Source organism: Oryzias latipes, chromosome 11 (assembly GCF_053564925.1).
Source record: "Oryzias latipes strain Hd-rR chromosome 11, Olatipes_Hd-rR_3.1".
Classification (NCBI taxonomy): domain Eukaryota; kingdom Metazoa; phylum Chordata; class Actinopteri; order Beloniformes; family Adrianichthyidae; genus Oryzias; species Oryzias latipes.
The window spans coordinates 3,990,452-4,016,629 of NC_136247.1; the positions used below are offsets into that span (position 1 = coordinate 3,990,452).

A 26,178-nucleotide genomic window follows, 5' to 3' on the forward strand; every position below is an offset into this window, starting at 1 on the left:
ATCCAATCCATTTTCTGATGGTGAACTTATTGAAAAATGCTGAAGGCTGCAGAAGTCTTGTGCCCCAAAAAGCAGTCGACCTTAAACATGAGTCTGTCAAGAATTACGATCAGATCCAACATCTCTGAGGAAACATGGGCAGCCATATGAAGGAATCCAGTCATTTATTGTATTTTCAGTCACTGTTTATGAAAGCACAGACACAGATATTGCACAACTGTGCATATTTGTCAGAGACGTTGAGGAGACCGTCACAGCAGAGTTTCTGTAGTTGATGGACACAACAACAGCTGATGACATAGTCAGCTCTCTAGTCACTGTGCTGGACGATGTTGGAGTGAACTGGTCACTGATGTCAGTCTGGCCACTGATGGCGCCCATTAAAGGTCAGGAAGAAGGCAGGTGTTGCCACAAAATTCAGGCAGCAACCAGGAAAAGACTCTTGGACATTTAATTGCGTTTTGCACACTTGAATGACACTAAATGTGTTTCTGCACAGGATCTGAATCCTGATATTGATGGCCGGGTGAGGATTCAGTAGAGAAAGGGAGGTTAACTCCAAATTCTTATGTTCACAAATTTTTGCAAGTTTAACTTAGTTTAATTTTTCATTAATCTGCAAATTTACATTTTAGCCAGGTGTTTACTTTTTTCTGTAGCCCATCAGCCCATCAGGATTGCTTCAGTGTCAGATGTAAAATATTAAGTCTGTATAAAATTGAACAAACTAATTTATTTTTTTCAAGTGAAATTCATTTTATTTTAGATCTATTGGCCTCTGTGAATGAATGTGTGATAATAAGTGACTAGGTACCATGTTGGTTGAGGCATTTTTTCCAACTGAGTAAAAAAACCAAAACAAAGCTGAGATCAGACGGGTTGAATGTGGCCCCTGAACCAAAATGAGTTTGCTTTAGAACATTGAGCTGTTTTTTGTGATTTTGTTTCTTAAAATGCTGTTTGTTTGTTTTTAATTTATTTTGTTAATTATTAATCCCAAACAAATTACTATATGAATGAGTCTAAAATGAGCCTGTGGGTCTCCTGGTTGGCCCCCAACATCAGATTGGTTGGATTTGAGGTCAAATAACAGAGGACAGGTCAAATCCCCGTCGGAGTGAAGCCCCCCCTCCCGGTCACATGCCAAGTAAGGCCTGTGGAGTTTTGGGTGTCATTCTGTTTTGATGGAAGCTTCAGCTTTTTCTCTTTCTCTCCTCCGAGTTTGGCATCTAAAGTCGTTGATGAAAACCAACCTGACCGTGTCACGACACTCAGGACGCAGCCTTTTCCCCCTGGATCCAATCTCTGCTGTATTAAAGCTTCCCTCCACCCTAAATTAGGCTCTAAAGAAGTTTGACAGCGATTGTTTCTTCCTTCATTATTTATGTAGAATCGAACTGTTCACGATAATGATCCAAATCTGAAGTCATCCTGTTTGACACGCCAAGCCTCACAGGAACACGGAGGACATTTCTGTTTGTCGTCTCTCCTCCGGATGTGCACAAACTGTTGAGTCTGACAGGCTGTTGCTAGGTTACTTTACCTCCGCTCTTCCTTCAAGGTGTCTGTGCGTGCACGCTCGTGCACGTGAGTCGGCACGGCTGCAGCATGAAACTCTCAGAGGGGGTGTACCGTGCGTTCGCTTTGCAATTTAACAATCTTGAGGACTTTTTGTTTACAGTTTGATTGGTCGGTCAGCAGAAGCTGAGATCAGGTTGAATGTTTGATGCATTTTTTCAGATGTGAGGAGACGGCAGAGAGCGGCTTTCTGAATCAGCCTGGAGGAGAAGAAAGGAGGAAAGTTTCTGATTGCGTGTTTGCAGAAAGACTCTCCCACTCGGCATCCTTCTGTGCTGCAGGAAGGCTTCAAGGCTTTGACAGTTTTCCAGCTCGCGGCAGGAAGCTGTCCACCCTCCCCAGTAGGCAAAAGAAGGACTTTGGTGGAGGTAAAAGTTAGAATGAAACATTTGGGGTGTCAGCCGTGTTCAAACACTACAGTCCTGCTGTCAAACAGGCACCAGAACAGCAGCTTTTATTCATGAAGCGGGGCTGAAGCTCGTGTTAATTCACCCCCAGGGTTTTTTTTTTTCTCTCAGTGGTGCAGTTTGACATCAGTTGCTTTTGTTTTTAATAATCCCAGAGGCTTCTGCACTGTGATGAAGGTCCTGCCCTCTGTCAGCTCTGCCTTCTGCAGCATCCGTGTCGTGATGATCACTGGAACCCTTCCTCCCCCGTGGGACACCAACCAGAAACCGATGAAAGCCATCTCTGCTGTGTTGGAGGAAATGTCAGAGGGAGGTGTTTTCTGAGCCAGAGGAGCACAATGAGCAGCAAACCAAACCGAGAAGCCTGGCCCAGCCTTTTAAGGCTGGTGACCCGCCGTCTGCCGCCGTGCACACGCTCCGCCTCTCACGCTGAGGAGCAGCAGATCTGCAGAGCAGGTCCAGCTCTGGGCTGTGGACCCGAGCAGCAGCCGAACATCTGTCCAAGCCGTCTCCACCCTGCAATTTCTATCTGCACTCATTTATCTCCTTCCCAGTAAGATCAAATCACGTGCAGCTAGGCGTGTTATTTTCTGATGACACAAAGTATGTGTTTCCATACAAAAAAAAGAGCAAGCCGATACAGAAATTGTTTTTCAAAATAATTGTTTGGCAAAGTCTGTCTCAGATCCGCTACAGAGGTAAAATCACAACCCAATCTTACAACAGATCATGTGTTTTAATTTAGGTCCCACTCCGATCATCTTTGAATCTGTTTTCAGTGTTTCCAGTGGTGATTTTGTTTATAACGTTTTTAGCCAAGATAAAAAAAAAAAAAAACTGTCAATTTTTTAGGACATAGTTTCTGCAGAGCAGCAGGAGTTCATCAAAAATTCACCTCTGAGTTGTGGGCGGGACTGTTGATATGAAGCAACTCACCCCTACTCTTCTAGTTGCTGTGAGCTCTCTGTTTAAAAGGCTCTTCAGCTAGCCCCTCACATCCCCCAACTTAACATTAGTGGTGCAACAAAAATGTTAGGCAATGTTGGAGCAATCCATCCGTCCAGTTCTGATCCAGATTCCAGCTCAGACCAGGAAAACAAAGACGTTCATGGATTTATTTGTCTGACGGTGGATCATCAGAACGGAGCAGAGCAGGACGACTGTGACCCCCCCAGCGTCTTTTCTACATCACTAATATGATCTTTTTCAAACTGCCTTTTTCGTCTGCTCCTGATTGACAGAAGAATTACTTCTTTTTCTTTCTGCATGTCCTCCATCATGTGAAAAATGCTACTTGTGAAAAACACCAGAGACACCGTTTTCATCAGAGTGGGTCTCTATGAAGCCTCCTGAAATCCTTTAGGCTGATATGTGCTAGTTGACCTTTAGGGATCAGGAACTTGCTGGTGCGATTTCAGCGCTAGAGGCTGCCGCTCAGGAAAAAACAGATGTCTGAAAGTCTATTTTCAAATCTCTCAACTCAAAAGAGATTTGAAGGCAGGATTTGTTAATAACACCACCTATCTGACCTCACTGATGATGCAAAAAGCGCACCGATTGGTTTCAAAAACAAGGCATTTCTGGCTGTTTTTTTAGAGTTGAAGAGCTTTTCAGCTGGAGGCTGGTTGTTTTTTTGTCCTAACAGAAGACACAGCCAGTGTTGTTTTACAGTAATGTGCCTCGGGGCTCAGCATCACTTCTGCCCCTCCTGCCTGTCTCTGAGAAGGTGACAGGTATGCAGACATGTTTGCACCTTGTTCAGCCGTTCTCCTCTGGGCTTGCTCTTATTAAGGAACCTGCAGAGGAGCTGATCAAACACAAATCCTGCAGGTGAACACCGTTATACCTGAGGATGGAGGGTCTCTGTCCTCAGAGTTAACAAGCATCTCCCTGAGAGGCAGGACGAGGTGAAAACAAGCCGGTTTTGAGGCGAGGAGATGGTGGGGAGCGGTAGCTGTGGATGAGGCTAAAAAGGCAAACATTTTTGACAAAACCAAAGGCAGAATTTGTGAGGGGATTATAAGAAACATGCCCAAATTTTCATAACACAACTTTAGATGCTAAAAGATTTGAGCGTCCGAAATTCACTCTGAATGAAGCCAAAAATTTGTCTGCCGGTTTTTGCTCTTATTAAGGTTATTGTCAGTCCCCTTCTGTGCTGCTTTCTGACCATATGGAGTATTTGCTCTGTTACGCCTCAGAGGGGCGGGACAAAGGCAAGTTCATGCGAAGGGATTTTTGTGTTCAGGGTGCAGGAAGTGTGTGGTTCTGGAGAGTTTTGGACTGAGATGTTTAGATAGGGGATAGAGAGGTGTACAGAAGGGTTGTTCTATCAAAGGTTGATTTTAAAAGTGATTTTTCTGTAAATGACATGTTAAACAGCCTCAGAGGGGGTTAGAGACACTCTACTGCTGTCATTACAAACCACATCAGACCTCTTGGGACCAGACGGCACACAAATAAACAACACACGTCACCTTTAATGCACAGCCTTTCTATTAATTCATAAAAGCTTCACTCTGGCCCACTGCGTCAGTCCTTTTATTACCTAGGAGGCATAGCTTTTGTCAATAAATAAGATTCAAGGTATTCAGAAAGTGCAAGTTTACAAGCAAGTATGTCCCAAGATGCAGCACAAAAGGCAAGAAAACTTCAAACAGAGCTGACTACATTACAATGTTTATAGTTCAGTCTAGATCACAACGCGTCCAGATTGTCTTAACTGTATTTCAGTGCCAGTCAGTGACAGATGGGTGACCATCTATCAACAACAGTTAGAGACAAACATGGAAAAACACAAGAACTTCAGCTCAGCCGGATCTCGAATCTTCCTGGTTCAAGTGCCAGAAACTTCGACTCTTCAGGTGATGACTGGTGGATTTTGGCCCCATTAGAGTCAATCAGGCCAACAAGAATCTGAAATCTACAATGTGATGAACTTTTTACTGATAAAATTCTTTCTTACTGTTGTGTTGAAAATGAAATTCCTCACTTTGTCACACATTTCAACTTTGAAAGGATCCTTCTTTGGTAAAAGTCTTATTGTTCATCACTGATGGCTTTTTTTTTTGTAGAAACATTAGACTTAGCTGCACTTCCTAATGCCGCTCTGGATTCTAACAGTTTTGTTGTTTAGACACTGTTGACGCACAAGACAGACCATAATATCCATCCGTGTGTGTGTGTGTGTGTGTGTGTGTCTTGGTAAAGGACCCGACTCTGGCTGTGGCCCCAAGCGTTTCATGGTCACTTAGTAAAAAAGAACATCCACTTTACTAAAGACACTGAGGACTTGTGTCCAGACACACGACTCCACCTTACCAACAAAGGGACTTCTTATTATGAATTTTACAAATAACAGCCTCTGTGTGCAGCCAGGAAGAAGGTATGTGGCTAACAGGAAGTCGCAGCCATGTTTACATCACAACAATGATGCATGCAGATGCTTGACAGCGTTTACCACAAATATACACAAGAGGAGCTTTATAGAAGCAAATTGATTTGCTCTATCGAGAAAAAACACACAAGTGGAGTCACCTCCACTTTAATTTTAGGACAAACACTGCAGTTCCTGCTGGTGTTAAACCATCTTCACACCACAAGATGTCTTCAGGTTGTCTTTTAGCCGAGCACTTTTAAATAAATGTATTTCTTTAGCAGTTGTTTATCTGAAAGATGAGTTCCTCACCTGCTCTCTTTGCGTATTTTGGAGTATTTTCCTCCTTGCAGCCTCAGTGGAGGTTCTCATGGTCAGAAACAGCTTTTCTTTTTTCCTGACCAGTTTGAGGGCCTCACAGCATTTTCTTTCCTTTGATCATTGCTCACTTGAGTTTGAACAGCGGGTGCATTTACTTTACTTTTGCGACATATAAAGGTGGTCAGTTGTAATCCTCCGTTTGCCCCATTGTAAATCATCTACAATAACTTGAAGTTTTCTTCTGGATTGTTTTTTTTTATTTTCTTCTTTTATTTTTTTTGTAAATAAAACTATTCTTCTCATACTATTCAACTTTTCAGTTTGAAGCGTCTTTAGTTAACCCCAGCAGCTTCATAAGCAGATGCGATGACCTGGCAGTGTGGTTCTAGCCAGCGTGATGGAGTGGGTCATCAGATTCTGCTGCCCTGGTCTTATGGCACAAAGCCTTTTTTTCACTGTAATGTTGTTGCAGGGTTTTCAGAACCGACCAGGAAATGATTGCATAGTTGGGGATAAGAAGAAACTATCTGGGGGTCATTTTGCTTTTTCCATTTTCCTTTAGATTAAGCTCGGTATTTTTTTTCAGACCTTGGTGCAGTAGGAACACAGTTAACGAGATGTCAGCCTCTGATTCAGCTCAGCAGGTGAAACTGACGGAGGAGTCACACTGTGCACTAGCTCAATAGTAATCACTTGTATTTGCTGCAGTCAGGCAAGTCTGTTGAAAGTCAGGATAAACAGCCTAATCAGAGGCCTCATTCAGGTCAAGATGGAGTCATTTGAGCAACAGAAATAGTCGTACCTGCCGCAGCGTCTCATGGCTGAAATAGTCTGAATAAGCTAAGATATCCCAGTAAATTCATTTCAGCAGAAAAAGTCTGTTACTCGTATGCTGACCGACCGAACCAGCAAACATGAGTGAAAGATGTCAGCATATGAAGCAGATCATAGGGCTTCGGCGTGTGCGGGTGCAGACACACGGCTGGCTCAGGCCTAGCTTTGTCAGCAAAGCCTTCATGCATCCCTGCTTCCAGCAAAAAATACCACAGAAAAGACAAGCACCTCTGAGCTCAGCAGAATTCAAGTTAAGTCTGCCATAAAAAGGATTTCCAAAAATGTATTTCATGTTTTCCTGGTGTTGACATGAAGAACTTTTTCCAAAGAACTCTCTTTCTCTGATTTCCCATGCGTGCTTCTGTTCAGTGGGATGTGAAACAATACCACTTATCTGTGAATCAAAGATGCATGCCTTGAGTTGGAAACCGTGCAAAGTAGAAGCACTCTGATGAGTTCATCCACAAAAATGTCCCACAGGATGTGAAGCCCGGAGGATCATTGTTTCTGTTTCAGTGACCCAACGCCAAGTTTCCACTTAAGAACTTTTAGTGCAGTGAAAGTCTTTACTAGTTTTTGACATGACCTGAATAAAGTCTTTAATATGTCCCCAAAAGGGTTTGTGTTTTCCCTGATTATCTGTGCTTTACCCTATTTAGTTGCTGATAGAGACTATAAGTAAATGTTTACATTGCATATGCGCCTATAGCACTCATTTGTATTGCTTTGAGGCCCAAAATGCTTTACAGTCACAGTCTCACCCATGCACACATTCACACACTGATGGCAGCTCTGCTGCCTAACTCTGGCACAACCTCAAGCATCAGACGCAATGAGGGGCAATGTGGGAACTGAACCTGCATTCTTCCAATCAGAGGTTATTCACTGTACCTTTGCACTGGTCCAGTCTTTAGGTCTTCAGTCTTTGGTATGACTTTATTAGTGTCTTCGGTGTGACCAAATTGGAGTCGTTGTTATGATCCAATTAGTATTTGCTATGACCCGATTGAAGTACTTAGTGTGACCCAGTTGGAATATTTGGTATGACTCAACTGATGTTTTTGCCATGACATAGAGAGTTTGCTATATCCTGATCAAAGTCTTTGATGTGTTCCTGGTATTTTTTTATTAGTTGTTGATATTACCCTTAAACATAACAGATGTACCTCCTTTCAGTATTATTCTAAACTGTATATTTTTTTGTTTTATCTTTGGATCTTTCACATGTAATTTTGTGCTGTTTATCACATTTACTTTGTTTCAGAAATGGGTTTAGTATGACGGCTTCCTACTCTTTTTTTATCATGTCAATTTTCCACATTTTTTATTTAAACACATATGGAGGTTTCGTCTTTTGAAAGACGTAACAAATGAATCTCCAGTTCTAGATTGTGATATCCGGGTGGTTTCTGTTCCACCATGGAAAAGCCAGGGTCCTATACAACAAATTCTGCTGTGAACCAACCATCGAGCCAGAAAAACCACCTTAAACTGGTTCAAGACAAACTAGTGGATCACATGACCATAGTGATGTGATCACTGCATCAGCAGGACGTCCCACCTTTGGGTTAGATGCACACGAAAGTGTGCACTGTTGATTATTATGTTTTTCTGTCCAAAAAACAGTTTCACAAACTTTCTCCTCACAAAACATTTTCTATGAGTTGGATAGATTTTGAGCTGAGCGTAACCCGTCTCTCTGTTCTTTGGCTTTTTCTCTTCCAGTGTGAAAATGGTGCTGATGTGGACCAGCGGGGACACCTTTAAGACCGTCTACTTCCTGCTTACACAGGCTCCGGTCCAGTTCTGGACTTGTGGTTTGCTGCAGGTTCTTGTGGACTTTGCCATCCTGTTCCAGGTATACTACTACAGCCGGTACCCTCAGAAGCCAGCCCCCCACACGGTGTCCCACACCACCAGCGCCAAAGCCCTCTAGGGATGCACTTTAAGAATGTACGAAGCTCCTTTTCAATCACACGACACAGGGAGGTCCTCAGTCTTCTTTACACCAGGAAAAGCATCAAAGCGCCAGTGAACTGGAGGGACATTTAAAATACTCGTTTTTCTTGCATGATCCTACAGACTTTTTCCATGCAAAGAGATGCCTGAAGATCAAGGTTATGGAATCAAATATTATGCACACGTGTGCCTGAATGTCCAGTAAATGTCTAACTGTAAATGTTTACACCTCATGAAAGTGTGCTGATGAGCATCATGAAAAGGCACTTGGTAATAACCCTCAATTGCTTTGGATGAAGTCATCCTCTTCATCATTGTGAAACTGCAGCTTCTGCTTTAACACAGTTGGCTCAGACAGCAGCTGGAGATCTTAAAGTCCTTGTGATGGACCCATTCCCAGAGCTTAATAAAACCAAAAACTGTAAATGGAAGAACCACATTAGTGTTTGTCTCACGTGGATCTGGGTTTCTGGTTCTTCATGCACCTGCAGTGTCTTCTGTCCTAACGGAGGAACTTCACTCAGGCAAATCAAGTCAAAGTCTGCACTGCGTAAAGTTTGTTAAATGGCATTTTTCATTGAATAAAGAAAATCACAAAAGTGTTTAATAATGCAGATCAGAGCCACATAAAAGCAGGATATTAAAAGAAACATTAAATGATAAAATCCCATTTTTAGCTGAAAACACTGCAGTAGAAAAAACTTCAGATGGGTTTTAAAAGCCTCAGCTGAGTGAGGTCAGAGTTTGGAAGCATCACTTAACATTTGCAAACTTATAGAAATAAAAATATCTCCCTTAGAGCTGTGGTTAAGACCCTACAGATTAAAAAAAAACTGTGTCATAATAAACTTTAATTATTTTAAGACAAGCTGCATTTTTGCAGAATCGTGTTTATAAAGAATATTCTAAAGTAACTGCATCCTTCCTCGTTATGGTAAAGGATGTTTCAGTGAAAGACTGTTCTCTTAAAAAGACTCAGTGACAGTAGAAGGAGTGACGGCGAGGACATTTGAACCTCGTCCAGCCCACAAACAAACACTTTATGACCATCACAACAATACCGGTTCATCATCTACCTGCGACTCCTACTAGGAGATCATGTCCCACATCTTTTCACATAAGACGTTTTAAAAAAATGGCAAGAGTATTTCAATGAACTCTGGTGAAACAATAATAATATTCTACATTCATTGGTGAGAGTCCATATGAAGAACCGATGGCCAAAGCTCATGTTATGTTCCATCAAACAGATGGAGATCTTTTACCTGGGTCATATCAGCTGTTCAACTGGCCAGTTAGATTTTTTTTAATGTTTATTTATATATTTTCTGAGCAGCTGTCGCTCAGAGCAGGTTCCGCTGTTTTCTTTCAAGAAGAGAGTTTCCTGCAGAAATGCAGCAGCAGATCAGAAGCCTCTCTGCTGTCAGGAGGAACCAGAAAGCTGAGCAGACTTGTTTCCTTCCTTAAAACCAGCTTATTCAGCAGAAAAGGACTGAAACGAACGTTACACAATTACAATTTTGTGACTGTTTACATCCATATTTTTTTCCTTATTTTTGTAATATGTTCCCCTTTAACTCTGTTTGAATCATTTCTTCTCTTTGGCTTTTTTGTATTATTTCTTCAAATTGAGGTTTCTTTTTCTTGATGTTTAAACTTTAGCAGGTTTGTGAGAAATGGCCTGTTTCTCTGATTTTTGCAAACATTGTGGCTTATTAAAGAATTTTTCCTGGGATTTGTAGTTCAGGCTGGACTTGTGTTTTCCATCAATGCTGCAGGCGAGAATTTTTTAAATTTGGCAGAAAAGCTGGTAGAAACAGAGATGTTTAACCCTTGTGCTATCTTAGATGACCCCCCCTTCCATTGACGTGTTCTCCCTACCATGACAAAGGTGGATAAAGGTGGAAAGATTTCATGTAATCCATGGACACCAGTGAAGATCACAAATCATTGAAGAAAAAAGGTTCAGAGCTCTGTCTAGTGGGTCTAGATGACCCAACTCCCAGTGTTAAAGTGCCTAGGACAGCACAAGGGTTAAATTAACATGTTGAAGTGTAATGGAAATGTTGTTAGTTGTTTTGCTATTTGTTCAAATATCGCAAGTTATATCGTCATCACAATAATGATCACTAATATCACACACTTCCCTCAGCATGTAGGTCAGCTCCACCCTTATCCTTCCTGAGGAAAAGCAACAAACAGAAACCAAATGTCACATGCATTCCCTGTAGCACATGATTAGGCAGACTGCAGCGGTTTGAAATCAAAGCCAGTCCACACAGATCAGTGTTCAATATAGCCTTTATTTCCCAGAACACAAAAGGAATTTGCTCCATCGTCAAAACATCATTTTTTTAAGGTGCCTTTTTTTGTTGATTCAGTTAATTCTGTGTCCTGAAATTACAACCGGCACGATTTATTAAAATGCCCGATTTGCTGCATCAACACACCTGGCTGACTCCAACTCTGCCGTTATCCAGGGGAAACATTTTTCCGAAAGTGACACTTTGAAGCAGAAGGCACTCATGTCGGAGAAAATGAAGCTCTGCATTTGGAATTAGGCGTCAGAATCACTCAAGACCATAGACAGGATCTGCAATACTCCTGCAAGACTCCCAAACTTTGACGCTATGCTGCTCTCCAGGCCTGAAGGCAGCGGCTGTCTGCCTTCTGAGGAGGGAGACACTGCAATTAAACCTCAAGAACCAGTATAGTTCACTTTAAAATGGGCTGCACTGTGGTGACGACACACTAAGTTGGCAGAATCACATGAAGACGGAGACGAGGTGTGAACTTTTCTCAGGATCTGATTTGGGATTGTTTCTTCGGTCTGAGCAGGAGATCTACAGATCCACAGAAGAACCAAACATGAGTCTGCTCCTGCTTCCTGTGACCACACGTCTACATGCATGCGCACAAAAACAGCCATGTCTGCATGCACACCGGCTGCTGTAACCCCTTGTGCTATCCTATGGGGTCCACATGACCCCACCGTTACTTTGACATGTTCTCCCTAACATGACAAAGGTGGAAAGATTTCATGTAATCCATGGACACCAGTAAAGATCACAAATCATTGAAGAAAAAAGGTTCAGAGCACTGTCTAGTGGGTCTAGATGACCCAACTCACAACGTTAAAGCCTAGGATAGCACTAGGGTTACGGAAACAGCTGTTGGGTTTGTTTAGCCAGACCTCTCGGTCCGCGTCAGCTCTCTGAGGCCTCTTTCAGTGCCAAGGGAGTTTTGAATTCTTGATTTAAAAAAAATCCTCTGCTGGCTAAAGGAACGCTTGTCTGGTATACAGGCTCACTTTTTATGTTGATATAATCATAACTGCAAAAACAAAACAAAAAAGATCAATTGAGGACTCATTCTAACACCAAGAAGGTAAGTTGAAGGAAAACACCTGACCCAAATAAGGCAGGAAAATGTGGACAGCAAGCTGGAGGTGGATTTGGAGGACCAGGACTTGGCGGCTCTGCTTCTAAACCAAACCAGGTAAGTTAAAAGGAGCTTTTTTTTAAAAAAAAAAACATAGTTTTATGCCCTTTTTTCACCTTTAAGCACCCTTGGTTCAAAGGCTGAAGCTTTTTTGATAAATAAAACAGCATTTTATGTCAAGTGCTTCTTTTTCTAGGTTGATATTAAAGTATTTCTAATTCAATTCATTCAATTTACTGCCTCTGAGAATTGGACAGTCAGTGTGACATCATCCAAAGCAAATGGTTTACTACCCGCTGGAACCAAATGAAGTCAATTCAGTCGCCAATTTTTTGTGGTACGGATGTCGCTGTGTTGGAGCCAGTAATGATCAGTAGGCAGTGATTGGTCAGAGTTGGTTGAGTCAACGTTTTTGTATGACAACTACTCTCACCAATCAGGAGGGAGCTTGCTGGAAGTCCAAAACTCTACCATTAAAGCAAGCTATACAAAATTTGTCAACCACTTTGAACTTTCGACACACTGCATCACAGCAGACACCGCCTAGTTTTAACTGGGGCATCTGGTTGGTCAGTTTATAACTTGAATAACTTGCACAACAAAAAAAAGAAAGAAAAGTAAACAGTGTCAGAGCAAGAATGGCTATTCTGACCAATAGAATGACTGAGTAACAGCTGTTTGTTCCTCTATAGAAGTCTATGGGATTTGGAGGGGGTTTTTTTGGGACAAAGGGCACTTCCTGTTTGGAGCGCCATGGGGGAGGGACCTCTCAGTCCAGTTCTAATATGCAGTCAATGAATCAGTCTTCAAGTATGGTTTGAGTTTAACACTTGAGGCTTTCACTTTTCTGCTTCAATAGTCAATGCTAACAACCGTAAACAAGAGTAATGTGCTAAGAATCTGATCAGACAAAGAAAGGTTTCAGTCCTGCATGGAAATGACAGTCATGGATCAGAGTGGTAATCAGGTAATGCGTTTACTTTGATTTACTATGGGGCCAAGATGACCATTGACGTGTTCTCCCTACCATGACAAAGGTGGATAAAGGTGGAAAGGTTTCATGTAATCCATGGACACCAGTGAAGATCACAAATCATTGAAGAACAAAGGTTCAGAGCTCTGTCTAGTGGGTCTAGATGACCCAACTCCCAATGGTAAAGTGACACAAGGGTTAAGGCCAGATCTGCAGTGGTGGTCTGAGTCTTCTGTCTGTATCCCTCAGTAGTAACTGTGTGCAAGCAGAGGAGTGTGGATGGAGAGCTGGAGAGGCTGAATCCAGCAGTTTTGTGCTTTAATCAGTTTTCTTTCTGCTAAGGTAGTTGGATATTAAAGGGATATTAAAGGGAGGAGCCTAAAGCAGGTGCTCAGGAAAAGGCCGACACCACTGAAAGCTGGAGTAGAAAAGGATGGTGATGGGAGGGGCACTCAGCTGAAGAAACTACTAGAAACTAAAAACTACTAGAAACTAGAAGTACAAAAGTTTGGCCGTTAAGCATATGAGAGAAAACCGTGTTGCTCTGTTGACTGAGTTTAACTTCTAACTTTCCTCTTCCGTTTCCTTTTTCTTGGTCATTAGTCCAACCTGGAGGAGGAGCCTGCAGGTCCTGTCGTCTCTTCTTTGGGCATTTTTTTCTAAACCTTCACTTTTGTATAGATTTTGCTTTTTTTAACTATTTTTTTTCTTGTCCTTTAGCTCTTGATCACTCTGCATGTCGGTTAGGGTGGCATAGCTCATATTGGGATTTTTGCTTGCTGATTAATGCATGACTGCATTTTTTGCAGCAGAACACCTGGATCAGGTGTGTGTGAGTCAGCCAATCAGCAGAGAGCAGTGCAGAGTAAATAGAAAATAGAAGGGGTGGCAGATCTGGAGGACCAGGATTAGGTACCCCTGGTGTATACAAAGAGGTCATGCTTCGCTGGAACGCTGAGGCTTCCTCACATTGTAGACATAACTCAATACAAATTGTTGAGTGGGGGCCAACCTAAAGACCGCAGCAAGCCGTCTGCCCTCCCACCCCCATGATATTTGTTGTGAATTTTATGTCTCTGCTGGGATTTTCATCATTTTTGGCACATTCACTGCTGAATCTTCTACTGATGCTTTAAAAGGGTGACTTATGCTACCTACACACCAGGCATGTGACACACAGAACACAGGTTCTTGAATGCGCTTTTAGCACACGGTTTTTTACACTGGACTGTCGCTACTCAATACTAGCGCATGTACTCACAGTTGGAAGAGGCCTGGTGTGGAATTTCAAAGCGATGCAAAACTGGTAAATCTTGCTCCAGCATTTTTCTTTCACAGCTCTATTCTGATATGACAGACTTGGTGTCATATAGGCTCAAACCACAAATATTAAGTTCTCCTTCATGATCACTGTTTTTAAATGGTTGGCACCTCCGTGTTTTGAAAAGGGTGCTACCCAAACATCAATACCAAATCCGAGTTCCTGATTGGTCAAAGTTCAACTGGTTTAACTTTTAACAGGCGGTCAATGGTCGCCGTTTATCAATCAGAGCCCTTAAAGTGACAACCTAACTTGCGTAGCAATGCCCGAATATGAGAGTTTTGATAGTGAAATCCCTAGATGCGCATTTACATGACAACTTCCTAAAAAAGAATCAATGTAAAACTGCGTTTACTTTGATTTATTAATGGAAGTGGTTGCTTGAACACGTGTTTCCAAACCTAGTGTGAATTTAGCATCAGACTGCATCTACCAGACCGAAGAACCAAACTTTGTGGTGACTGGAATCCAAGCAGATCTAGTATTGAGTGTTTATAGGAATGTTTTAAACTCACATTCAAACATCATTTTTTTTAAATGAACCACTAAACAAAACAAGCAGAAGTTTGTCAGTCCCACATCTCTGCTGTTTTTTTTATAGATGGAGCTTGTTCAAACCTATTTATCTTTCCAAATGACAATTTCTCCCAAAATCTTTTGGGAGTCAAAGTTGCTGAAGTTGCTGAAAGTGGCTGAAGGACAGTTTAAGGAAAAAACTCATCTTATGGCCGTGTCAAACAGCCAATATTTACATTTTGCGCATATTGCTGGATGAATATTGGTCATACGTGAATATACATAGAAAAAGTGAAAAAAGTTGTGGTCATTCATTGAAATTTTCTCAGATGTATAACAAATGAACTACATAATAAATCACAGACGGAGCACAAATAAACACGCAAAGAACACGTACATCAACGTAGAACATGAACCCTGCATGGTTATTCCACTGTTTATATGTAATGCATTAGTGATTTGTGGGTCATTTACGTAATTTTAACAAAATACGTGCACCATACACGCAATATAAAACCTATATATTGATGGTACATGCGTGAAAAGTCTGTTAAGACATACGTAAATTGGTCTAGAAAGCCACAAATTTGCATATGCATTTAGCAATTATCACGCACAATTTGCCTAAGATTTATGTAATAATTTCGTATAAACTACATAAAATACACATAAACTGCGTAATTCTCAACACACTAAAAATGTTAAAACAGCTCCAAAACAAATTCACATAAGGACCAGTCGGCCAAGACCCTTGAATGACATCTGCGCACATCAACGACTGACGAACGCAAAAAAAAAAGCCCTTCTGAATTACGTATATCATGCATTTATCACGAAAGGCTGAAATTTCATACGTGGAAAATGCGCAAAATGTACATAGTGGCTGTGTGACGTGGCCTATTAAGGAAATGATTTTCTCAACTGATAATGTTAGGAGACCAAAGCAGGACCCTGCGTCACCCTCATGGACATGATGTGATCTGCAGGTTTTTTTTTTGTTTTTTTGCAAGAAAGCAGCACAAATTGGACAACAATATCATTTCAAATTCAAACCAAAAGCTAGGAGATCAATAATCAAATGTGCGTGAAAGAGAAACCTCTTTTTTTAACCTAAATGTTTCTTAAGCTCACTGTGCTAAATGTGTTTAATCATAAATATTTTTTTTCCCAAAGTCATATGTGGGGAAAAAAAACCTCTGGAGCTTCTTTGTAAGAGTCTAAAGCTCCGCCCTTCACGTGTTTAAAGGAGAAAACCAGAGAAGAAGATCTCTGTTAACAGTCTGAGGTCCCCTCTTCACCCAGACTGCCAGTCTACAACTGCATGGACTCTCTGATCTCTGCAGCCCTCTGAGCAGCCATGGACTTCCGCCGCTGCACTGCAGCCGCCGCCACCGCTGCCTCCGTGATGCCTTGGTAGCTGTCGTCCTGAGAGTCCTCACTGTTCTGGGACTTGGTGCTGTCCTGCGAGTCTGGCTTCTGCCTGAGTGCCCGGTTCTGCTCCTCCTTCAGCTCCACGTAGGAGCGAGAGAACGTGTGAAAGATGGAGGTGACGGGGAAGGCCATGAGGAGGATGCCGCTCAGGATACTGCTGAGCGCCACCACCTGGCCGGGGATGCTTCTGGGAACCATGTCTCCATAACCAACTGTGGTCATGGAGATTACCGCCCACCAGTAGCTACCAGGAATGCTGGTGAATTCTTGCTTAGCTCCCATTTCGCTCTCAGCGAGGAACACCAGAGGAGAGAAAAGCGCCATGGCCACACAGAGGAACAGCAGCAGCAGACCAAACTCCCGCGTGCACCGCCTCACCGTCAGGCCGAGCGTCTGCAAGCCCAAAGAGTGGCGAGCCAGCCTCATGACGTAAAAGATCCGTAGCGCTCGGAGAACTCGGAGGACTAAGCCCACCTTCTCCAGGTAGTTGTTCCCTGAGCCGGCAGGCTTCCTTCCTCCGGACAGGGAGTCCACGATGAGGGTGATGTAGTAGGGAAGGATGGCCACCACGTCAATTACGTTTAGAGGTGTTCGCAGGAACATGCACTTGCTCTGAGTCTGAATGAAGCGCAGCAGGAACTCCAGGGAGAACCAGGCCACGCAGACCGTCTCCAGAACAAAGATGTTGTAGCACCTCTGGGAGCACTCACCCTGCAGAGACAGAACAAGAACAGGAACAGCGTTTAACCCTCCAATGACAGACGTCAGACACACACTGAGGACAGGAGGGGGTTTCATTGCTGACGTCACAACAAACATCCTGCATCACATCACAGACATTATGAAGAAGCAGGCATTATGAATTTTTGAGAACATAATCATAAAAGATTTGGTTTCAGTCAGAGTCACAGCAAGTGAAGCTTCAGCTGCTTCTTATTTTTGTCTCTTCTCGTATAAAATAAGCAGCAGAGATTTTCAGTAAATAGGTTGATTTAAAAAAGACAGAACTTTTGGATCTTCTTTCCTGCTGATGTAAATATCTGAATAAGTGAGTCTTTCATTATGTAAGACTTGCTCCGTCAGCTTTATGCATCTTTACTTCATCTTGCATAATTCATGGTTTTTGCACAGGAACCTTCAAACCTTCTACACTTTTTAAGGATTGTGTAACTGAGCTGGGCACACAGCAAACTGTGACGGCACAAAATGATGACGGTAAACAATGTTTTTGTCCATGATCAAAAACTGCTGATAACGTTTTTCTTGACAGTAAACTCTTTTAAAGGCCCACTCTGATCATTTTCTAGGTGAAAGTCTTCCCACTAGTCTTTCAATGATTATTATGCCGTTTTTAACCCCCAAAAAACGGTTGTTTTGTAGGACATAGTTTCTGCAGAGCGGCAGTAGTAATTTGCCTGAGTTGTGGGCGGTACCATTGGCAAAAAACAACCCCTTTCACTACACATTGCTGAGAGATCTCTGTTTACATCCTCTCCCATTAGCTTGTAGTCCCTCAAACCTCCAACCTATGGCATTTTTTCATCTGCTCCTCATTCACAACAATTTCAATAAGGAAATACTCAGTAATGGAATTTTGAGCTCATTTTTTTTTATATTTCATATACATTTATTTTATATATCTTTATATATGTTCTTCATCATCAGAAAAAAATACTTCAAGATTATGTCATGAACACCGAAAACCCGTTTTTCATCGGACTGGGTCTTCAAGTGGATCACTGGTAAAAATGTTTATTGCAGATATTTTCATTTGTTATCCTCTGGAGTTGTTCATTAAATTGGTGTAGGAAAATAATATCCTGTTGTTTCTGCAACCATCTTAAATACACCACATACAATTTTAATGTCTTTACACGAGTTTCACGTCCCACAAGATGACCAAAACTTGTTTTCAGTCTTCTAAAGGCTCAATTGTTCTATTTTACTGTACTTGTAAAAAACTTAACTCCATGTTGGAAAGATTCTTGGTTCTGCAGATGAATCTCAGCTCCCAAATAAAAAAAAAAAGTTTTTTATAACCTTTTTTTTGTAAAAAGGTTTCATTATTATTGTTGTATTTCTTATGGAGTTTATTGTGTTTTGAATGTATGTATTTTGTCTTTCATTATAAATAGTCAGATGTTAGAAAAGTCAGACTGTCCAAAGTTGAAAACACTGCAATTTGAATGGAGTCCATTTATTTCAGTTGGATATCCTGAAAGACACCCCCCCCCCCCATTAAAAAATATTGTTTTTGGTGTTTTCAACATGTTTTTGTGACATTTTCCTAATGATGGAGGACATATTTAAAGAAAATTCTTCATGCTGGCATCTGAATGTGTGAATGGGACTGTGACTGTAAAGCGCTTTGGGCCTTTGAGAAGTTGGTAAATCGCTATATACGTATAATCCATTTTACCATTTACTATCCATCTGTATACACTCTCTCCCACTAGCTTACAGCTCCTCACAGCCCCAATCTAACATTAACGGTGCAACCAAAATGGCCACATTGGAGCATCCAGCCGTACAGTTTCAAGCCAGATGCCAGCTTAGATGAAGAAAACCAAAACGTACTTGGATCTAGTTATCCTCAACTGGATGCATCAGAATGGAGCAGAGCAGGGACCTTGTGGCCCACCCAGCATCTTTTCTACGCCACAAATCAGCTCTTCTTCAAACTGCTTTTTTACGTCTATTCCTGATTCACAACAATTTAAACAAAAGATGCAGTTTTAATCTTAATTTTCTTAATATATGTCCCCCATCATGAGAAAAATGCCACAAGAACATGTTAAAAAACAGCTCATCTTTCGGGTTGAGGTCAGGACTCTGTGTAGACCAGGCACATTACTAAAAGGGCCTATGTCATGCAAAATCAAGTTTTTGAGCTTTTGGGTGTTTCAAAATGTTACTTCCTCACAAAAAACCACCCCAAAGCGTTATTTTAATCAATTCACGCATTTCTGAGTATTCCTCTGAAAACCTGCTCTCTGAGCACCACCCCCTCCCAACCCACAAAAACGAGCGGGTTCTCGCATTGTGATGTAGAAAAGTGAGAATAACTGCTTCCATGAAGAGTCTGCTCTGCCTGCACCACCTCCAGGCTAACACACAGAAGTTTGGTTGTGGTTTGGAAGAAAGACCTAACACGCCGCCGAGGCCGGCAATATACGTCAGGAAATGGGCAGAACCCACACAGAGTAAAAAAACAGCATCAGAGATTGAGTCGTCTTACTTCTAGGTAGGAAATAATCTCATGAAAATAACTCACGTTTCTTAAAAAGATGTTAAGTGTGTCAAAGGTAATACATTATCATATACATGGATATAGTTTACTATAAAGGCTTAAGAAAAGCATGATATAGACCCTTTAAGAGCAAGCAGGTTCATCCAGGTCTGCATGGGCCTTGGAATATGAAGGTGTCCCTAAACTTTTCACACAAACCGACACAGACTCCCACAGTTCAAGTGCATTCATACCTTTTAAAGACTAGTCCAGGTTTTATTTATGCCATTTCTATGTGCGGTAAATTAGGAAGTACAGTAAATTGTGTATTTGTGTCTGTAAGTGTATGTGTGTAGTTGGTTGCTAACAGTGGGTTTCTGTATTAAAGCAGTGATCCTCTAACTGATGAAGACCTATGTCAGCTTTCGTTCAACATCAGGTTTAAGTTGCACATTTATAGAGCAGTTTTGCAGTCAGATCATATTTTCTACTCGATTAAAACCAAACTCTTTGCTATTCTTTTATCTCCACGCAACAAAATGAAGCAGCTTCCTTCATCTCTGGTGTTGACAGTCTTCCTCATTCAACCTGTTTTCCCAGAACTCCCAGGCTTTGTTGCTTCCATGAAAGCTGTGTTCGTGTTTCCCTTCGCTGCCTGGGTGAGTTTGCTAACAGGCTTTCCCTCTTAAACCAAGATCTATAAAGAGACGACATCAGCTGTTCCCATCATCAGGTTTGGCTGAACTTCCTGTTTCTGCAGAACAAAAACAGGAACACTGTCAACTCCTACAACTCAGTAAATACTGAAGATATTATCAATACTGCATGCTGGACTCCGTCACTTTAATGTTTTATTATGCCTTTTCGTGACGCACAGACTTTAAAGCTGCAGACGTAAAGGACTGGTTTGGAGTTTTCCCCTGATTTCTGCTTGAATATTTGAAGATAGGTGCTGGTTAATGTACATATTAATTGTTTTGTTTGGTTTACAAATGCAAAGAAAGATTTCTGCAGACACACATGATCAGACAGATGGTTCCACTGGCTGCAGATCTTCAGAGCTTTTTACAATTTTAACTGCTAATAAAAGGAAACCAGATGGACTGGATTCAGACAGAGAGCTGCAGGCTAACTTTTCTATTCAGCTTTAGTGAGATATGTATTACAAAGGGTCAAAGGTCAATGTGTAGTATCATCAAAGACATGTTGACCATTATCTTTTTTTAATCTTAATCTGGTGCAGACAGAAACCTTGTTGTTGTTGTTTTTTGCTGGAGTGGGGGCTGTGCAACAGTCATGAGAAGACAAATGCAAGCGGATAAGCACCGATTCATCTGAGGAACATTTACCGTGTGGAAAATAAGCTTCTCTTTCAATATTTGTTCTGGTATCTCACTGTGGGACACGCCTCTATGCGCTGTGCCCACAAACTTTTTTTACATTACAGGCGGAAGGTGACGTCTAGTCTAAAAGGAGGGACTTCCTTCCAGTAGACGAGTTAGACACGTCACCTTCTCCTCCTCAGTCTGAAACCTCTTCTTGATCCCAGAAGTAAACTCTCACAGAGCTCCTGTGGCAGCAAGCTAGCTCAACTGTTCACAGAGCGACCTAATCATGGAGTCGCCAAACGCTAATCGGAGCTTCTCTGAGCTAAGTAACTGGCTTGTGTCCAATCAAAAGCGGCTGTAGTCAGCCACCATATTAGCCACTCAATGTTTTCTGCTTCTTATTAGAGCAAAAGAGAAACAGAGCCTAAATCTGCCCTCACCATGGACAACGTCAGGCTACCGGCCAGAGCGTGCACGTGTAGGAACAAGATTGCCGAAGCTTGCGCTTCGTGTTTGCGGCTGTAACATTCCCAGGATGAGTCTGAGTGCACGGCTCTCCCTCAAAAACCACAAATGGCGGCTCATGCGCCATTTGTGGCGAGTCAGCCTGTGAGAGGTTGACTCGTTGATTCCCCTCTCCTGGAGTTAAACTGACTGCGCCCGCAGAGGTTCACTTCTTGGGGATGTCAGCTGGGAAGACTAGTTAGAGTTTGCCGCACCGCTGACCGACCCTGGGGAGCCTTACAAGCCTGTACCTCTGGAGCAGTGTGACGCCATGAGCGTCAAATCTGACTCCGGAGAAGAGTTCATCAGCCTCCAACTGTTGGCCCTTTCTCTTATCAACACACGCAGCAGATTTACAAACCTGACTACTACAGTGGACCTGCACGACATCTGCAGAAGTCATGCTATGAGGGAAAAGGCTCCCAAAAGCCAAATCTTCTGGTCAGCAGTTGTTGCCAGTATTCCTTGAGCACCTGGAGGAAGCAACTTTGTTGTTTGTGTCATGGGCTCCTGCGCATAAGTGAAAAAAGCTCTCATTAAGCAACGTTTGACATGTTGAACTATAGAAGCTTTTATAATGGTTTATAACGGTAGGACATTCAAACCCCCTGTTAGTTTGTGGGCTCATTCTATGCATGGGCTGGCCTTTTCTTAGGCACTCTGTCAAGGACTTTCAGTGGATGATAAGTATGGCTGCCAGTTGGGCATCAACCCATACTTTCACCAGATTCTACAAACTGGATGTGACCACACTGACTTTGGCTCATGCAGTAATAGGTGTGGATTCCATGCTGATTTAGAATGAAGGCGCTTCTTAGTCTTCAAGCAAAGTAATACTGGAGTCCCTATATCCTATAGCAGTGTTTTTCAACCAGTGTGCCGCGGCACACTAGTGTGCCGTGGGAGATGGTCAAGTGTGCCGTGGAGAAATTGCCCTCATTAACTGATCTAAAAACATTAACCATCTCCAGGAAATCAGCTCTTTGTTCATCCAAACAGGTCCTGATAAAACACTGAGTAGTTAGGAATATGAAAGATCATAAAATACTTATTTCTTTGTGTTTAACTGATTCTATTAAAGACATTTTGATAAGAATGACGGCACCGCGATTTACCTGCAGCTATAACTGTTTTCTGAAAAGTCCCGCAGCTTTTACTGTCTCCACGACTCCACCAATCATTCTTGAAGGCTTAATCACATGTCATCAGCCTGACCAATCAGAAGTGTTTAAAGTCTAAACTTCCTTGTTCCAATTTAGCTCATAACTCACTCATTTCCAACAAAAACACCAGCTAAAGCTCGTCTTTAGCGGTGTAGCTTTCCACAGAATCCGGTATCAGACCGTGGAACAAGTGAACAAAACCATGAAACTCAGAGACGCAAGTGTTTCTGCCGTTTTCTCGCCGTATTCACACTACATCTCCCATGATGCATTGGCTTAAAGGGACAGCGCCTTAGCGTACAATGAGTCGTCCTTGTTACACGGATTGAAACCACAACGAACATACAGTTTGTATGTAACTTAACTTTTATTACATCTTTTAGAAAAAACATCTGCAACTTCCTGCTTTTTCTGCCACAATTATCACAAAAATGCACGTCAGATTGCGGGGGGGGGCTGTAGATCAAAACAGACTATGAGTTTCTGCTTTTTTTTGGGGGGGGGGTGCACGGTGTGCCGCGGGATTTTTGGCAAGGTTAAAGTGTGCCGTGGCTCAAAAAAGGTTGAAAAACACTGTCCTATAGTGAGATACCAAAACAAATGTTGAAAGAGAACATTAAGGTAAGAAAGCTGATATGAGTGAGGTATCCCACCACCCTCCTTGCCTGGAGTGAGAAGAGGTGAGCATTCTTAGGCAGAGGAGGAGAAGGAATGGCTGAAGGCTTTCTGAAGGCTTTCAGATCCGCGCTGAGAACATCTGCGCTGCCCAGAAGAAACCCGCTAAACTTACTTCAATGAATGGAAAACCGGATCATCAATAATCCACACCTCGATCTCAGGAAAACAGTCTTTTTTTTCTTCTTCACCTCAGTCCCACTCATGTTTCTATTGTTGTTTTGTTGTTGTTTTCGTTTTCCCTTCTAACTCTTTTTTTCTTTCCTTTACTCTCCTCCCCCCCTCTCCCCCCTCATTATATGTAAATCACCTGGAAGCAACTCATCCTCGGTAAGTATTTATTTATGCACGGAGCGGGCGCGCGCACACACAAGCGCACACAGGGGCGTGCACATGCGATCCCGCACACACACGCCGACATACTGCAAACACCTCACACAGGCTCTCATAGGACGCACGCGACACGCAGCTCACATAGCCAGAAAACGTTCACGCGCACAGCGCTTCTCAATGCGGGCACGCGCACACGGACTGGTACACAAGCACTACTTAGCTTTACACCTTTTCAGTCAGAGCAGTTATGAACAGTCTTAACATCGTTAGCTGGAATGTGCGTGGACTTGGCTCTGAGCCAAAGAGACTGAAAGTGTTAAATCACCTGGATGGTCTAAAAGCAGATATAGCTCTACTGCAGGAGACCCATTTATCGAATTCTTTGAATCGCCTTATGTGCTGCTTACAATTTCCAGTTATATACTCTGCCAGTTACAACTCCAAACAACGAGGAGTTGCTGTTTTAATTAATAAAAATCTTAATTTTACTCATAAGGATACAGTTACTGACCCAGAAGGCAGATTTGTAATCATTAATATATCCATTCAGAATAAGGACTTTTGTATAGTGAGTGTATATGGCCCGAATGTTGACGACTCTTCCTTCTTTCACAGATTCTTCACCTCACTCTCAGTTCACTCTGACTCCACAATCATTATAGGAGGAGACTTCAACCTTGTTTTGGACCCTGAACTTGACAGACTCAGCACAGCAGCAAATCAGCGTACATGGCAGTCTGCAAGTATTCTAAAGCAGTACATGAATGATTTGGGTCTCTGCGACGCGTGGCGCTCATGTCACCCAAACACTAAAGGGTTCACCTTTTTTTCTCCAGTTCACTATTCACACTCCCGTTTAGACTATTTATTAATCAGTAACTCTCTTTTAAAAAATATTCAAAGCTCCAATATCCATCCAATTATTATCAGTGATCATGCACCAGTCTCTGTAAACATTTCTAGGGAAAAATCCACACCCTCTGGTACAACCTGGAGGTTTAATACGTCTCTGTTAAAGGACCAGGAATTTCTTGAATTCTTTAAAAAAGAGTGGGCAACCTTCTTAGACTTCAACAATACTCCAGACATCCCACCGTGCGTTCTTTGGGAAACAGCAAAGGCAGTCATGAGAGGGAAAATCATTTCTTATTCAACGCACAAAAAACGCAAAGAGAAAGCAGATTTATTAGAAATAGAAAATAAAATCAAAACCCTGGAGACTGCTTATGCTGCTTCTGCACAGGAACACATTCTGGGAGATCTGAAAAATTTAAAGCTGCAGTTAAATGACATCATTAATAAAATAACACAATTTCAAATACAAAGGCTACGACTTGAAAGATTTGAAAACTCTAATAAATCTGGCAAATTTCTGGCTAATCAGATTAAAATTAATAGAGAAAAATCATCAATCACCTCTATTACGGACCAAACAGGAAATGTCACTCATGACCCGGTCAAAATTAATAACGCATTTGAAAACTTTTATAAAAACCTGTACACACCGCAGATCAATCCGTCAGAGCAAAGTATTGACTCATTTCTTAATAATGTAAACCTACCCAGGCTAAATGAGGATCAAATCACAAACTTAGATTCTCCGCTCTCGCCGTCTGAACTTCATGAAGCTCTGTTACTTATGCCCAATGGTAAAGCACCAGGGCCTGACTGCTTTCCTGCTGAGTTTTATAAAGAATTCTGGGAACAACTGGCACCAACATTTTATAAAACTGTCACATCTATTAATGAGAGCCAATCAATGCCACCTAACATGAACTCAGCCAACATAATTCTTCTTCTAAAACCAGACAAAGATCCCACTAGTCCTTCAAGCTATCGCCCTATTTCTTTAATCAATGCAGATGTAAAAATCATCTGCAAAGCACTAGCACAGAGAATAGAAAAAATCTCTCCTCACATAATTCACTTCGACCAAACTGGATTCATCAAAGGCAGACACTCGGATGATAATGTCCGTAGACTAGTTAATATAATAGACTTTGCCACCATTGAAAACCAGGAAATGACGGTACTATCGCTGGATGCTGAAAAAGCCTTTGACAGAGTAAATTGGAAGTTCCTTATTGCCGCCCTCCATAAGTTTGGTTTTGGAGAAGCATTCATCAATTGGATCAAAATATTATATCACAACCCCAATGCATCAGTTAGAACTAATAAACAGACTTCAAACAGGTTTTTTCTTGGAAGAGGAACCAGACAGGGCTGCCCACTCTCCCCCTCTCTTTTTGCTATATTCATTGAGCCTTTAGCTGCAGCAATAAGACAGAATGAGAGCATTATAGGAATAAAAACCAAACACAGCCATCATAAAATTAGTCTTTATTCTTCTTCCACTTTCGGCTTCTCCCATCAGGGGTCGCCACAGCGAACGAGTCGCATGGTAAATTTGGCAATGTTTTACGCCGGATGCCCTTCCTGACGCAACCTTCTCAAACCAGGCTTGGAACTGGCAGAGGTAGAGAAGGGAACAGGGAGCAGCCCGGAGTCGAACCCGGGTTTCACGGACGGAAGGCGCCGCAAACCAGCACGAGCTAAACTGGTCTTTATGCAGATGACATATTACTGTTTTTAAGGAATTTACATTCTGTAAATGAAACAGCAATGATCATAAATGAATTCTCCTCCATATCAGACTATTCCATTAATTGGAATAAGTCTGTTTTATTACCACTCAACAGGAATATGGAACAAAGACTCACAATTCCAGTTAAAACAGGAAATATCAAACATCTGGGTATCCACTTTTCCCCCAAACTATCAGAACTGGT

The 26,178-nt window shown here is 42.0% G+C and overlaps 2 protein-coding genes across 9 annotated transcripts in view; one reads left to right on the top strand and one right to left on the bottom strand.

The window, feature by feature from the left end:
- slc66a2 (solute carrier family 66 member 2) overlaps nucleotides 1-10,210 on the top strand; it is a 35,805-nt gene extending 25,595 nt beyond the window's left edge. For 3 of the 8 annotated variants that reach the window (XM_078954545.1, XM_078954544.1, XM_078954546.1), the window contains 2 exons: nucleotides 1,741-1,946; nucleotides 2,180-2,644. In XM_078954545.1, the coding sequence (XP_078810671.1) occupies nucleotides 1,741-1,946; nucleotides 2,180-2,208 (235 nt within the window). In that variant the 3' untranslated portion in view covers nucleotides 2,209-2,644. Of the gene's footprint in view, nucleotides 1-1,740; nucleotides 1,947-2,179; nucleotides 2,645-8,241 lie in introns of those variants that run through there. The other 5 variants (XM_020707369.3, XM_004074393.5, XM_011481315.4 and 2 more) reach the window with 2 other exon arrangements.
- A 548-nt stretch (nucleotides 10,211-10,758) lies between these two features.
- kcng2 (potassium voltage-gated channel, subfamily G, member 2) overlaps nucleotides 10,759-26,178 on the bottom strand; it is a 61,666-nt gene continuing 46,246 nt past the window's right edge. The window contains exon 3 of the mRNA XM_023960219.2: nucleotides 10,759-16,868. Coding sequence (XP_023815987.1) covers nucleotides 16,038-16,868 — 831 coding nt within the window. The 3' untranslated portion in view covers nucleotides 10,759-16,037. The remainder of the gene's footprint in view (nucleotides 16,869-26,178) is intronic.